Consider the following 13,062-nt stretch of genomic DNA (forward strand, 5'->3'; position numbering starts at 1 on the left):
TTAGATGCCCTTCGTAGTCGGCGTAAAACATGTCCCGCTAATTTGTAGGGAAAATTAAAAGGAGAAAGACCAATTTGGAAGAAAAGTTCGGCCTAAATCTCTGCGCCTGCATTTATTTTTTTATTTCTACAGTTCGCTCTAATTTCAAAGCATCCGTAAACTGTCGCAGATTCATATTTATTCATCTTACCCAAAATCTCCAGAAAGAAGTGGAGATGGAGACGCCAGTATTTGGCATCGATGTCGGAACCTTCTAGATCAACCCCCCCTCTCCATCCATAAGTCAAGTCTTCTAAATATCTGGACGTATTTCTTATTTGTATTACGCTCAACAACTCTATGAATTTCATAAACCGGAAATATAGAACGTATCAAAGGAGAATGCGATGACCCTTAATGTGTTCCGAAGAAAAAATATTCGCTGGTTAGGTCTTATTATGCTTATGAAGAAGAGTTAACTGAGTTCCTTGTGACAGCTGAAGGAATACTTTGTGCTTTCAATCAGTTATGTTGCCGTAAAGAAGGAATGATTGGCGTAACTAACTACGAGACGAACAAAACCTCTTTGTTCCCATTCAATATTTGAAAGATTAATCAAAAGTCGAGTTGGACAGGTTTGTAGGATTAGATTATGTTAAGCCAGTTAGTCCTCTTATCAAATAATAAAAGCTGTTTAGGTCCAAGCTTAATTGCAGCCTCAGGGCTTTGATAACTCTGCACAAAACTCGTAACAAAAATGTGTTCCACCTTCTGTTTCTTCAGCCTACACTTCATGCTTCTGCTGTCAGTGACGAGACCTAATTTATAAGTTTGAGAAGCCAAAAGGCAGTGTCTCGTTAGTACGCTCATCACGGGGATATGCGCAGCTTTGTTAGGCTTCTATCGTTTGATTTTGACGTGACCTTAGGGATTTTATAGCCGCGAGTTTCAATCCACGCCTTCTCAGCTTTATTCATCATATACAAATCTTGGCTTCTATTCATCTATTTCTCCCAAACGGACTGGGACGTCTACCGTATATTCATTGTGTGCTACATCTCCCCATATCTCCAGAAACCCAGTATATATAGATGTAAGCTCCGTCCTGAATCGCAAGTGAATATTTCTGTTCTTTTGACTATCATACCGTATCTAATCCATCCTATTGTTTATTATTCTTCTCTTTATATTTATGCTATGCCAGTTACATACTTGACAATCCCTTTTTGGTGAATAACAAAGCAGTATTGGACTTCGGCAGTGGTTGTGGGGCCAGTTCCATAGCAGCTCTAATGCACAAGGCAAAATATGTTGTGGCGAACGATATTGATGCAGGTAAAATAAAATTTAAAAGACATTTTCTTTTAAATTAAATCAATTTAAAAAAAAATCGACTTGGAGATGCCGGGGATCGAACCCGGGGCCTTTCACATGCAAAGCGAACGCTCTACCACTGAGCTACATCCCCGCACATAAGTTGTATGTCTAAGTACACATTTCAGCTTTTGCATTAATTTATGAGTCTCTCTATCTCATTTTCCCTCACGCTCTCATTTGTTTGTTTGTTTATTTCTCAGTTGCCGGTTGTGCTGCCACTTTGAATGCTCAATTGAATGGTGTTGACTTGACATATTTACATATTTGTACGGAGAATTTATTAGTGACGTCAGCCGCAACTGCGACGTCAGAGCTAATAAAAGAAGACTTGATTTTGTTGGGAGATGTTTTTTATGATGAAGAATTTGCTTCCATATTACAGCCTTGGCTTAAATACTTACGTGCAGCTGGCAAACAAATAATTGTAGGTGATCCAGGACGTCATGGGTTGACAGCTGACCGAAGGCAGGATATGAAATTATTGGCTAAATATGAATTAACGGAAAGTGGATGTATTGAGAATAATGGTTTCCGTTTTGTTAGTGTTTGGGATCTGAAGTGAAAGGGAGAATTGTATAGTTTTGTTTAAATTAAATAAATAGAAACTTTTTTTGTTTAAATATTTTTCATTTTTTGTGCACAAATTAATATTTTGATGTAAGAAAAATAGGACATATTTAACAGAAAAGAAGTGCTTTTATTTTGGAAATTTGGTCAGTACTTCAGATAAAAAATTCCAATATAAAAATTTCCAAAAATTTTGGAGATGCCGGGGATCGAACCCGGGGCCTTTCACATGCAAAGCGAACGCTCTACCACTGAGCTACATCCCCTCATATTTGCCCGTTGTCAAATTGCCGTTTTGAGATTAAGCTGAAAAAATTCCAACAAAAAAGGTGTAAGACCCCAGCTAACAAAAACATTGAAACCTTGTAATACAGAGCAGAAAAATAAGCTATCTATAAAATCAATGCTGACCCTATTCAGTAACTGTGAGTTTTTTTAAAATGTACACTTTTTCTTCATATAATTTGTATGAACGAAAAATGTACATTTCAAAACTCATAGTTACTGAATAGGGCCCCTGCTAAAATTTTTTTATATTGAAGTGCAAACCATTTGCCCTCACTAGGGTAGGCACCTTGTCGTTGGTGTGAGGTCTTAGCCGAACTCCATAGCGCCCGACTATGAGGCGGGGCTGTTTAGGACTAACATCTACGCCGTTTCGCCTCATAGGATGGCGGCGGGATGTCGGTGACCAAACCCTGCCAACCCCTAATCCAGGGTGTTATGCGGACCGTGCCTATTGGACGATTTGCAGCCAGGGGATAAATTCGGCTGTATTCGAACGGAGCCTTCCCGATACCGAGCCACCTCTGGAAGTATTTATGGCCTTACCACAGTAAGGGGTGCTGCTGTGGCGGACGGTTCTTTCCCCGTATATAATACGGGACCGCTGAGCCCGCCTTGTCGGGCAGGTGGTCGTACGACCAAGATGAACGACTCATTACCTGATTGTAATAAGGACGATGTAAAGAGGAGGACTGAGTCGTAATCCAAGGACTACAAATACGAATTAAGCGATGCGTCGGACTCGGGGAGCGAGAGTAGTGCTGATTCAATGAACTCCGTGTTGGAGAAGCACACAAATGAAAACGGTGTAGAAGAGTGGAGAAGGGTACGGAGCAGAGGAAGTAAAAGAGCTCTCTCGCAGTACCGTGCAGCACTAAGAATTATACAACGCTTGGTAGCAGTGGTCAACCCAACTGAAGTGGAGATCGAGCGCTTGGAATGGGCCCATGAAGCGGTATAAGTAGGCGACAAGCCTGCTTTCAAGAGGCAGAAAGGACCCAGTTCTAGAGCTGCGAGGCAGGGCAGTCGCACAGACACGACAAGTAGGCCCAAAGCTGAAAGACAGATGGGCTCCAATAGCGAGGTAGCAACTACCTCCAAAGCTGCGAGTCAGAGGGAAGTTCCAACTACGGAAGTAGGAGATAAGCCAAAGGGAGATAAAGCTAAGACTCCGGCTTTCTCGGAGGCGTTAAAGGGAGTTAACGCTAAGACTCCGGCTTTCTCGGAGGTGCCAAAGGGAGATAACACTAAGACTCCTGCTTTTCCCGAGAAGATGAGTGATGTGGCAAAGCAGTCACTGACTGTGGCGCTGGTTGATCGTAGCAATCCTTTCGGACAAATGACTACTGAAAGGTGGAGATCTGTGGAAAGGGAGATTATTAGCTTAATGCTTAAGATGATGCGGGAACAACCAAGTAAGCCCCTTCCAACCTTTGATTCGGGGGGATGGTATAATGGTGTGAAGATGATAGCGTGCGACAACATCGCGAGCTTGCGGTGGCTGGAGGAAGTGGTTCCAAACCTCCAAAGGCAAGGCACGAACGCGCGGTTTGAGGTGGTGGATAAAGCGCAAATCCCCTCGGTACCAAAAGTTAAGGTATGGATACCATGCGTGATGAAGTCGGAGGATACACTGCGACTTCTGCAGAATCAGAATCCGAACATACCGACACAGGATTGGAAGGTACTTACTGTATATCGGCCTTCCGAGGATGGTCAGTTCTACATCTTCCAAATAAACAAGCAGGCGGAGGATATTTTGTACACGCAGCTTGGCAAAATGTCATTTGGCACTGGCAAAATTTACGTGCGACTCAGGAAAAGAAGTCCCGAAGATAAAAACCCTAACACGCTAGAGGTGGGCGAAGTCAAAAAGGACCTCAAAAGCTTAAGAGAAAAACAACAGGTGGAGGTCCCCAACGTCACCACGAACGTGCTAGAAGAGGACCAACCGCTAAATGGTGCTGTGACTCGCACAGAGGAACACCCGGCACAACAGTCACGAGAGGCTGAAGAGGGCCTCGAATACTCTAAACCAAAAGGGCAAGGGGAGGACGACGACGTCAAGACGAAGGTGCTGGAGGAGGACAAACAGCCCAATGGTGCTGCGAGTCCTACAGATAAACCTCCAACACAGTAAAGTGGCATCGCGCGAACTGCTCCTAACCTTTGAGGAGGGTTCGTTTGACGTGGCGTTGATCCAGGAGCCGTGGCTCTCATCGGGAGAAAAGGTTTCTGGACTCAGCGCGCGCGGGTTTGGCGTTTACTGCGCGCAAACGGAAGGACGAGTGCGAGCTGTAGTAATGGTAAGGAAAGAGCTGCATTATATATGCTGCCTAATTACACCACTGAGGATCTCGTAGCGGTGGCCGTTGAGCAAAAGAATAAGCAGGCATTTATCCTGGCGTCCTGCTACATGGCCCATGCTGCGGAGGTTCCACCGATGGAGTGCAAAAGGCTAGTTCAGGAGGAAGGGCGCAAAGGGCGGTTGATCATAGGCGCAGATGCAATGCGTGGGGAGGAGCAGATACGAACGAGAGAGGCGAATCTCTATTTTGTTACATCCTGCAAACCAATTTGCAGATAGCCAACAGGGGAAATGTCCCTACATACATTGGTCCAACATCCAACAATGTTCTGGATATTACATTGAGCTCCGAGCGTGATATATCAAGGTATGATTGGATGGTTCTTGATAGACCATCCTTCTCCGACCATGCGTATATCAGCTTCAACATCCCCCTAAAGAGGGTAGAGAAGGGAGGAACCTTTAGAAACCCTAGGTCAACGAACTGCACTAAATTCCAGAAACATGTAGAAACAAAACTGGGACAACCCAAAGTAGTTGCTAATGTAGGGAAACTAGAGGAGTCGAATGAATTCCTAAAAAGGACGCTTATAACTGCGTATAACAAAGCTTGCCCTCTAAGAAGATTCAGAGGAAAAGCAAAGCCGCCATGGTGGGGCAATGAGCTGAGTCTTCTAAGAAGGCAGGTAAAAGAAACGTTTAAGCTCACAAAGACCGGGGAAAGCGAAGCGTGTCGGGACGAGTACAGGGATCTACTGATGATCTACAAGCGTGAAATTACCAGGGCGAAGAGAAACTCATGGAAAAGTTCCTGTACGGACATAGAGTGCTCCAGGAAACAGCACGGTTTAAAAAAGTCCTAGCAAAGGGAAACATAGTCCAGGGACTAATAAAGAAAGAGAACGGGGAATGGTCACATAATAGTGAGGAATCCCTTGATGTGCTTCTCGATACACATTTCCCATCGAGAGACGGTTTAGAAGAGCCAGCAGACATCACTCACAATTCGATCACGGAGCTAGTAGTCCCGGGCTTGGTGAGCGATACCAAGATCGAGTGGGCAGTGAAGACGTTTTCTAAGTTTAAATCGCCGGGCCCAGATGGTATATTCCCGGCCATGCTACAAGTCTCAAGTAGGGAGATCGTGGAATGGTTTAAAATAATATTCGATGGGTGTAAAAGACTGAATCATGTACCACACCCTTGGAGAACTGCTCGTGTAGCTTTTCTACCAACGGCGAGGAAGATCGGCCACGTGTATCCCAAAGACTATAGACCCATTAGCTTAACATCATTTCTGCTCAAAACCTTTGAGAGGCTGATAGATGTGTACATAAAGTCCAACGTGGATGAAAAGCTGCTCTCAACAACACAGCATGCGTACACCAAAGTCAAGTCGGTAGACACCGCATTGCATAGGGTGGTAATAAGCATAGAGAAATCCCCGGAATATAAGGAGTATGCTCTAGGAGTCTTCTTGGACATTGCCAGGGCTTTCAATAATGTTGCAAAATGGCCGATTAATGCCTTAATCAGATGGATCGGCTGCATGTTAAATTGCAGAAAGATTACGTCACAATGGGGATTGTACGAGGCCACGAAATCAGTGGACAGGGGAACGCCGCAGGGAGGAGTTCTATCACCTCTGATGTGGACGCTGGTCATCAACCAACTGTTCAGGCAATTCGATGAGGGACCCGTAAAACTTACGGCTTACGCAGATGACGTTGCAATTGTCATAAGTGGAAAGTGCCTTCCGATTAGTTCTTTGATGGATCGGGCGCTTCAGGATATTCATACCTGGGCATCTAATGTCGGGTTGAAAGTCAATGCGGAGAAGACGGATATGGTCTTGTTTACAAAGAGGTACAAGGTCCCACATTGGACCAGGCCTAAGTTAGGAGGGGTGACCTTACAGGAGAAACCTTGCACAAAGTATCTAGAAATCATCCTAGACAGCAAGCTGTCATGGCAGCTCAACGTGGAGGAGAGGGTCAAGAAGGCCTCAACGGCACTCTATGCATGTAAAAGAATGCTGGGGTGTACGTGGGGCCTATCGCCCTCTATTTCTCATTGGGTTTTTACAGCGATTGTAAGCCCTATTCTGTACTATGGAGTTCTTGTTTGGTGGAAAGCCACACAAAAAACAACATACCTCAAAAAATTAGAGCGGGTATGCAGACTATCGATGCTTAGCATTACGGGAGCCCTGAAAACAACCCCGACGGCTGCACTGTATGCCATTCTGCATATTCCACCTGTAGACCTGGTAGCAAAGAACAAAGCATTAACGACCGCAACCAGGCTCGGTGCTTCGGGCAGCTTGAGCGCCGACCATATGGCCATAGTAGTAAAGCGGCATCAATCACAAGACGAGCATACTACCTGATTCCCTATCTGCGCTTCGAGGGAGATCTTAAGGTGCAAATGGCGGACGAGGCGATACATGTGTACACCGATGGTTCCAAAGTAGTGGAAGGAGTAGGCTCTGCGGTATACTGCGCTGATCCGGAAATAAGCAGATCCTACAGGCTGCCGGATTACTGTAGCGTTTTCCAAGCGGAAATATTAGCCGTAACCAAAGCAGTAGAAACCCTGGAAGAGAATAGCTTAAGCTGCAACCGTGTAACTTTTATATTGCCAGTCAAGCAGCAATTAAGGCAATAATCTCGCATAACACAGCATCTAAATGCGTGTTAGAGTGTAAGCAGTCCCTGGAGAGAATTGGGACAGGGAGAAGCATACATCTATATTAGGTCCCAGGGCATATGGGAATAGATGGGAATGAAAAAGCGGACGAACTAGCTAAAAAGGGCGCGTCCCTTGAAGCTTGCTCCGTAGACGTCCCAATTAGATTGGGCGAGATTAAGCGAAGGCGAGAGGTGCACATTATCGACCAAGCGGGAAAGGTTTGGATTCAAGCGCGTGGCTGTAAAGTGTCGAAAATTATGTGTAGGTCTTACAACTTTAGACTAACACAGTTGATTCTATCATTAAAAAGAGAGGACTGTAGACTCATGACGGGTATTCTGACTGGACACTGCCTTCTGGCATCACATGCCTTTAAATTAGGCTTGGTCAGTGATAGCAGATGTAGGAAGTGCGGGTTGGAGGAGGAAACGATCGAGCACGTTCTGTGCTCGTGCCCTGCAATTGCCAGGCTAAGACTCCAGCTATTAGGAGTGATACAGCTTTCAGATCTAGAAGCAGCAAGTGGCTTAAGTCCTAGGAAGCTTCTAGTATTTGCCAGGAGGACTAAGTTATTTTATAACATAGGTCCTGGTTTTTGATAGGGTTTTTCAGTTTGGTCGTTAAAACAAACTTCTGGTAACACTACGGACTCAATCAGTCTATGTGAGGTCCTCATGGACCGGCCAGTTCAACCTAACCTAACCTAAACCATTTGACATTTGTTTTTGTATTTAAAAAAAAAAAATAAATTTTTAAATATTAAAAAAGCTCAAAAGTTTTAATATATCGATTCCTTTAAACATTCGCTATATCCTCACAATACTAATTGCCTGATTTTTCAGTGCGAGTTTAAACTACAGTTAAAGTTGACTAGAGATTTTATACTAAAGGGTTAAAGGGCTAATTAAACTTCCTTAACCCTAACGCGATAGTCGCAACCATACCCATATCCATAACCATCTCCAATGTGATCGGTTAGTGATGCCTTAACCTAAAAATCGTGAAAATTTCATAAAAATGAAGAAAACGCAAAAAATTACAAACATATTCCACGAAAAATAAGTCTCTTAGTCATAACGTATCCAAAACAATGAATCAAATCTACAAAAAGTTATTAAATTCACCAACTCAAATATGTTTAGGTTATGGATATGGTGATAAACCAAAAAGCAATTGGTTGGCTATGATATCGTTATGGCGTTAGCTTTATGGTATTGCACCAATAATCGATTACATTGATTTCCATAAGGTATGTTTGATCATCTGTTTTATCTGGGTATGTTTTTATGGTTATAAGTCACCATTAATTGACCCTTAAGATGAGCAGAAAAATTTTATGTTATAGAACAAAGTGGCAAGTGAACTGTAACTGTAGTTTAAACTCGCACCGGGCATAAGAGAAAATAAATTTAATTCTCAAAATTCAGCACAGTAACTTCACTCAGACCGGTTGATATTTAGTTCAATTGTTATTGCATTTATATGGCATTCAGATCATCTCACACCAATTTTTTTACGATACGTGAATTATTACAGGAGTTACAGCTTTGAAATTGTGGTGAAAAACCGAGTCCAAAAAGGGCGGAGCCACGCACATTTCTTAAAATTTTGAATTGATTTTGCTGTCGACCAAAATGTAACTCAAAATACAATATTTGAACAAGTTTGCTTCATTAATAGTTAATCTATTGCGAGTCAAAGTTTCAGCAACTGCTAGAGCCTTAACTTAAGATAGTGGAGACCACGAAAAGTAACAAATTAAATGGTTTTTCTCCTCGCGAAACCTGGCATTATCACCGACTAAATCCTCTGCGACCTTATTTACAACATGGACGTCCCAAATGTCGACAATTTTGAACATCCACGTCGATGCCACTACGCTACCGACTGTCCTACACCCCAAAATCTTGGGTGTGACGTTTGATCAGGATCTACATTTTGGTGAGCATGCAGCCGCAATTGAAAATCCAGAGCCATAATAAAATCCTCAAATATCTTGCTGGCAGTACTTAGGGAAAAGATAAAGAAACACTCCTTACTACTTACAAAGCAAGTGGCCAGCCGATTGCATGCTGCGCGTCCCCTATATGGTCGCCAAGCTTAAAAACTACTCACTGGAAGAAGCCACAGGCCTACCAAAATGCTGCTCTCAGAACCGCCACGGGCTGTCTTCTTATGTCCCTAGAACAACATCCTTCATAAGGAGTCGAGAATACTCCCCATCAGGGAGAGAAATGAGATGCTAACCAAACAGTTCCTGTTGAATACCCAGAAACCTGGGCATCCCAACAGGCATCTGATTAATGAGCCAACACCGCCCAGGGGCTTAGGGAGTCATCTAAAAATAAAATAAATGTAAGGCGCGATAACCTCCGAAGAGATTTTAGGCCGAGCTTCTCTTCCGATTTGCGTCGTGCTCCTTTTTAATTTTTCCTACAAATTGGCCGGACGGGACCTACTTGTTTTATGCCGACTCCGAACGGCATTTGCGAGGCAGATGAGTTTCCACTGAGAGCTTTTCATGGCAGAAATACACTCAGAGTGCTTGCCAAACACTGCCGAGGGGCGACCACGCTTAGAAAACTTTTCTTCTAACTGAAAAACCTTATTTCTAAAATTTTGATGTTGCTTTGCACGGGGTGTGAACCCAGAGCATTCGGTGTGGTAGGCGGAGCACGCTACCATCACACCACGGTGGCCGCCGTCAGAGTCATCTCCGTAAGCATTATGAGGAAATACGGCACCTGAGAACTCAGCCGTACGAAGCCAAAAAACACAAGCAGGTTCTCAGTGAACTCCACAAACAGGCGTCGGACCTTTATGTCAGGAATTGCCCGGAGAATCCAGTACTCAAAGAAAAGTACCCAAAAGTTGTGGAAGAGGAACGCATACTCCCCAGGGAAACACGTGTCACTCTTGCTCAACTTCGTTCTGGATACTGTAACAGTCTAAACTCTTACCTATCCAGAATCAACCCCGACATACAAAATGTATGCCCCGCTTGCAATGTGTCCCCACATGACACCAACCATCTCTTTAATTGTAATGTGGAACCAACGCCTCTAACACTCCTCTCATTATGGTCCACCACTGTTGAAACATCAAGTTTCCTTGGACTTAGAGGACATTGAAGACAATTTGTGATCGGTCGAACCTATTGGATGGGAGAAGCACTGCTACAACAACAACCACGAAAAAGTAGATACTTCAGGCTGGCCCTTTGGAGAATTTCATGATGTTAAACTTCGAACTGAGCGCGAAACTCGAGCAAGAGATAGGCAGCAAGATATTTGCAAAGTACTAAATTTTGCTACGCCGTGTTCCGAACATCTCAAGACGCGCACATGCGACTTATCATGACTTTCAATACCATAGGGGTTGAATAGCTCTGTTAATAAAAGATAGTTTGAAAAAAACTAACTACTTTTGTATGATATTGGCCTAAAAGGTCACAGATGGTTGTTTTTGCATTACTTGTCAACTAACTACAAATCAAACGAAAAATACGTTAGCTTAAGTATTACCAACTATTCTTTGTATTCGCTATATAAAAGTAAAGGCTTGGTTTTCTCGGAAAACGGTGCCGCTATTAGCTTGTTTATATCGACACAATAATCGTGCTGTGTACAACCGACTTGAATCACATGTTCTTCTACGCTTAGGGCTTTATCCTTTATCGGTATCAAAGCTTCCATCTTTAATTAATTCAAAAAGAATTTTTCATTAAATTTAAATTAAAATTAAATGACAAAATATCTGCAAAAAAATGTATCCCGCTTTTTATTTTCCAAAGCAAATCAAATTTTAAAACCTATACGATATGAAGTGGGAAAATTGTGGCGATCATCTACATATTTTGACGAATATTAGCTAAACGGTTAATCGCCAAAGAAGTAAGTAAGGGCTTAACTGTGTGTGGAGGTTTTAACGCCTTCCGGCTTTTTACTCCATATCGCTAAGGGATTAAGAGCACGTGAGAGTCTCTGCCTTTACAGAGAATGTGAACCGGAGTTTCATTATGTTGTTGTTGTTGTTGTTGTATTAACAATAAAGACATTCCCCGAAGTTTTGGGGAGTGTTATCGATGTTTATAGTCATTTGCCGGTTATAGATCCGAGACGTTCCGGTAACAAAGCACCATTAAGGTACTATCCCGATCATCTCAGGAACGATTAATATGACCACATTAAACCTAGAGGGCCATCCCCCACCCACTGTTCCATGAGGAACTTGGGGTCGCCAGAGCCTCACCTGCTAATTATGTGTATGATAAATTCATATTTGTAACAGGATCCCCCTGGCGTGGGTAAGGTTAACACTAGGTTTGCGGATGATATGAAACTATAAAACTTTGTATATCGGATAGACTTACTTAGTTGGGTAATATCGTAAACTACAGTGTCCCATATAGTAGCCAGTGAGAAATCGTCTTTGCTAAGATAAATGACCTGTGTGGGTCATAGAGTGCTGCTAAAGCACCCTGCTTGGTTAGGTTGTCTGCCTTCTCATTACTTTCATGTCCCTGATTCACGTAAACCACCCTAACTAAACCTTGTTTTTGACTTCCATATGATTTAGGTCTCCAAAGAACTCATCTACTAGCTTAGAATTGTAATCGTAAGGCTGCCTGGCTGTCTGACATTATGAGGATACTCCTCGAGAATAACCCTCTTTGTAGACATTATCTACCGCAAACTTCTAGTACATGGATTTCTGCTTGAAAAATATGGCGGTAGCATCCCATTGGTATCGATTCTCGAAGCTCAGCCCGTAGATCATACTAAACCAGACCTCTGAGTCGGGTTAAGTATATAGATTTCCTGTTTCCACAATAAACACCTCAAAATACCGTGAGCTTCTGAGCGTAGGGGCCATTGAATAACGTAGTTGCAATACGGGATTTACTCTGAATTTTCTTATAACCTTCATGTCATGTCATGTTTCCGCTCTTTGACTCAGAGATATTTTAAAGTCTTAGTGCAGCAAAGAGCAACTCTTTCTGTATTAGAATAGGTCAGGGCCCGCATGTTTTGCCATAGATTCGAGTCCCGGCTTCACTACATAGTATAAAACAAAGTCGCCTTTTCTATCCCTGTCCCTTTGAATGCTTGAACCTTTAAAACTACGTAACGGATTTTGACGCGGTTTTTTTTAATAGATAGAGTGATTGAGGAGGACGGTTTCTATGTATAATAATATTAATATTCTAGCTAGGATCTTGAGATCAAAACGTGGACCTGGATAATCCTGGGATGTGTTTTTACATTATTGGTATCAAATCGAAGCTGTTGATGTGTGCTTCAGTACAGAGTATTTTGAATACCGCTGGGTGACTAGGGTATCGAGATATAGGCCAAAACGAAGACCCGGATACCCCTAGAATGTGTGTGTAATATGGATATGAAATGAAAGCTGTTGCTGAGAGCTTTAAAGTAATTTTCATTGTGATATTCGATTTAGTCGCATCAATCTGGCAAAATTGATAAATATGCATGCGAAGTCGAAATAAAGACCTGAATTAATAATACCCATATTAGTATTTACGATACTTTTTTCCGGGAAGCAGACCAGAGACGAACTTGGACTGGGTATATGACTAGGACTGTGACTGAGACTCGGAGTGGGACTGGGTCTGGGACTCGGAATGGGACTGGAATAAAATACATACCACCCTGGGCTGGCAATAAGGGATGAAGAATGAGAAGGACTTGAGAGAACAGAAAAGAGAGGACACTGAGAAAGAGATAGAATGAGGCGAAGATGGAGATAGATGAAGCGAAAAAGATGGAGAGGAGTGAATAAAAGGATTAGGAAAAAGTGAAGAGGGGGAGGGCAGAGTTAGACGGAAAAAGTTT

General features: G+C 42.9%; 1 protein-coding gene and 2 non-coding genes across 4 annotated transcripts in view; 1 reads left to right on the forward strand and 2 right to left on the reverse strand.

The window, feature by feature from the left end:
- LOC137247104 (electron transfer flavoprotein beta subunit lysine methyltransferase-like) overlaps positions 1 to 1,971 on the forward strand; it is a 174,691-nt gene extending 172,720 nt beyond the window's left edge. For both annotated transcript variants that reach the window (XM_067778175.1, XM_067778176.1), the window contains exons 4-5: positions 1,184 to 1,314; positions 1,557 to 1,971. In XM_067778175.1, the coding sequence (XP_067634276.1) occupies positions 1,184 to 1,314; positions 1,557 to 1,918 (493 nt within the window). In that variant the 3' untranslated portion in view covers positions 1,919 to 1,971. The remainder of the gene's footprint in view (positions 1 to 1,183; positions 1,315 to 1,556) is intronic.
- TRNAA-UGC (transfer RNA alanine (anticodon UGC)) lies at positions 1,376 to 1,447 on the reverse strand. Its single transcript has one exon. It is a non-coding gene; the product is annotated as a tRNA-Ala (tRNA).
- A 146-nt stretch (positions 1,972 to 2,117) lies between the features above and the next one.
- Positions 2,118 to 2,189, reverse strand: TRNAA-UGC (transfer RNA alanine (anticodon UGC)). The gene has a single exon. It is a non-coding gene; the product is annotated as a tRNA-Ala (tRNA).
- Positions 2,190 to 13,062: the final 10,873 nt, after the last annotated feature.

This window comes from Eurosta solidaginis, chromosome 3 (assembly GCF_040869045.1).
Source record: "Eurosta solidaginis isolate ZX-2024a chromosome 3, ASM4086904v1, whole genome shotgun sequence".
Taxonomy (NCBI): Eukaryota; Metazoa; Arthropoda; class Insecta; order Diptera; family Tephritidae; genus Eurosta; species Eurosta solidaginis.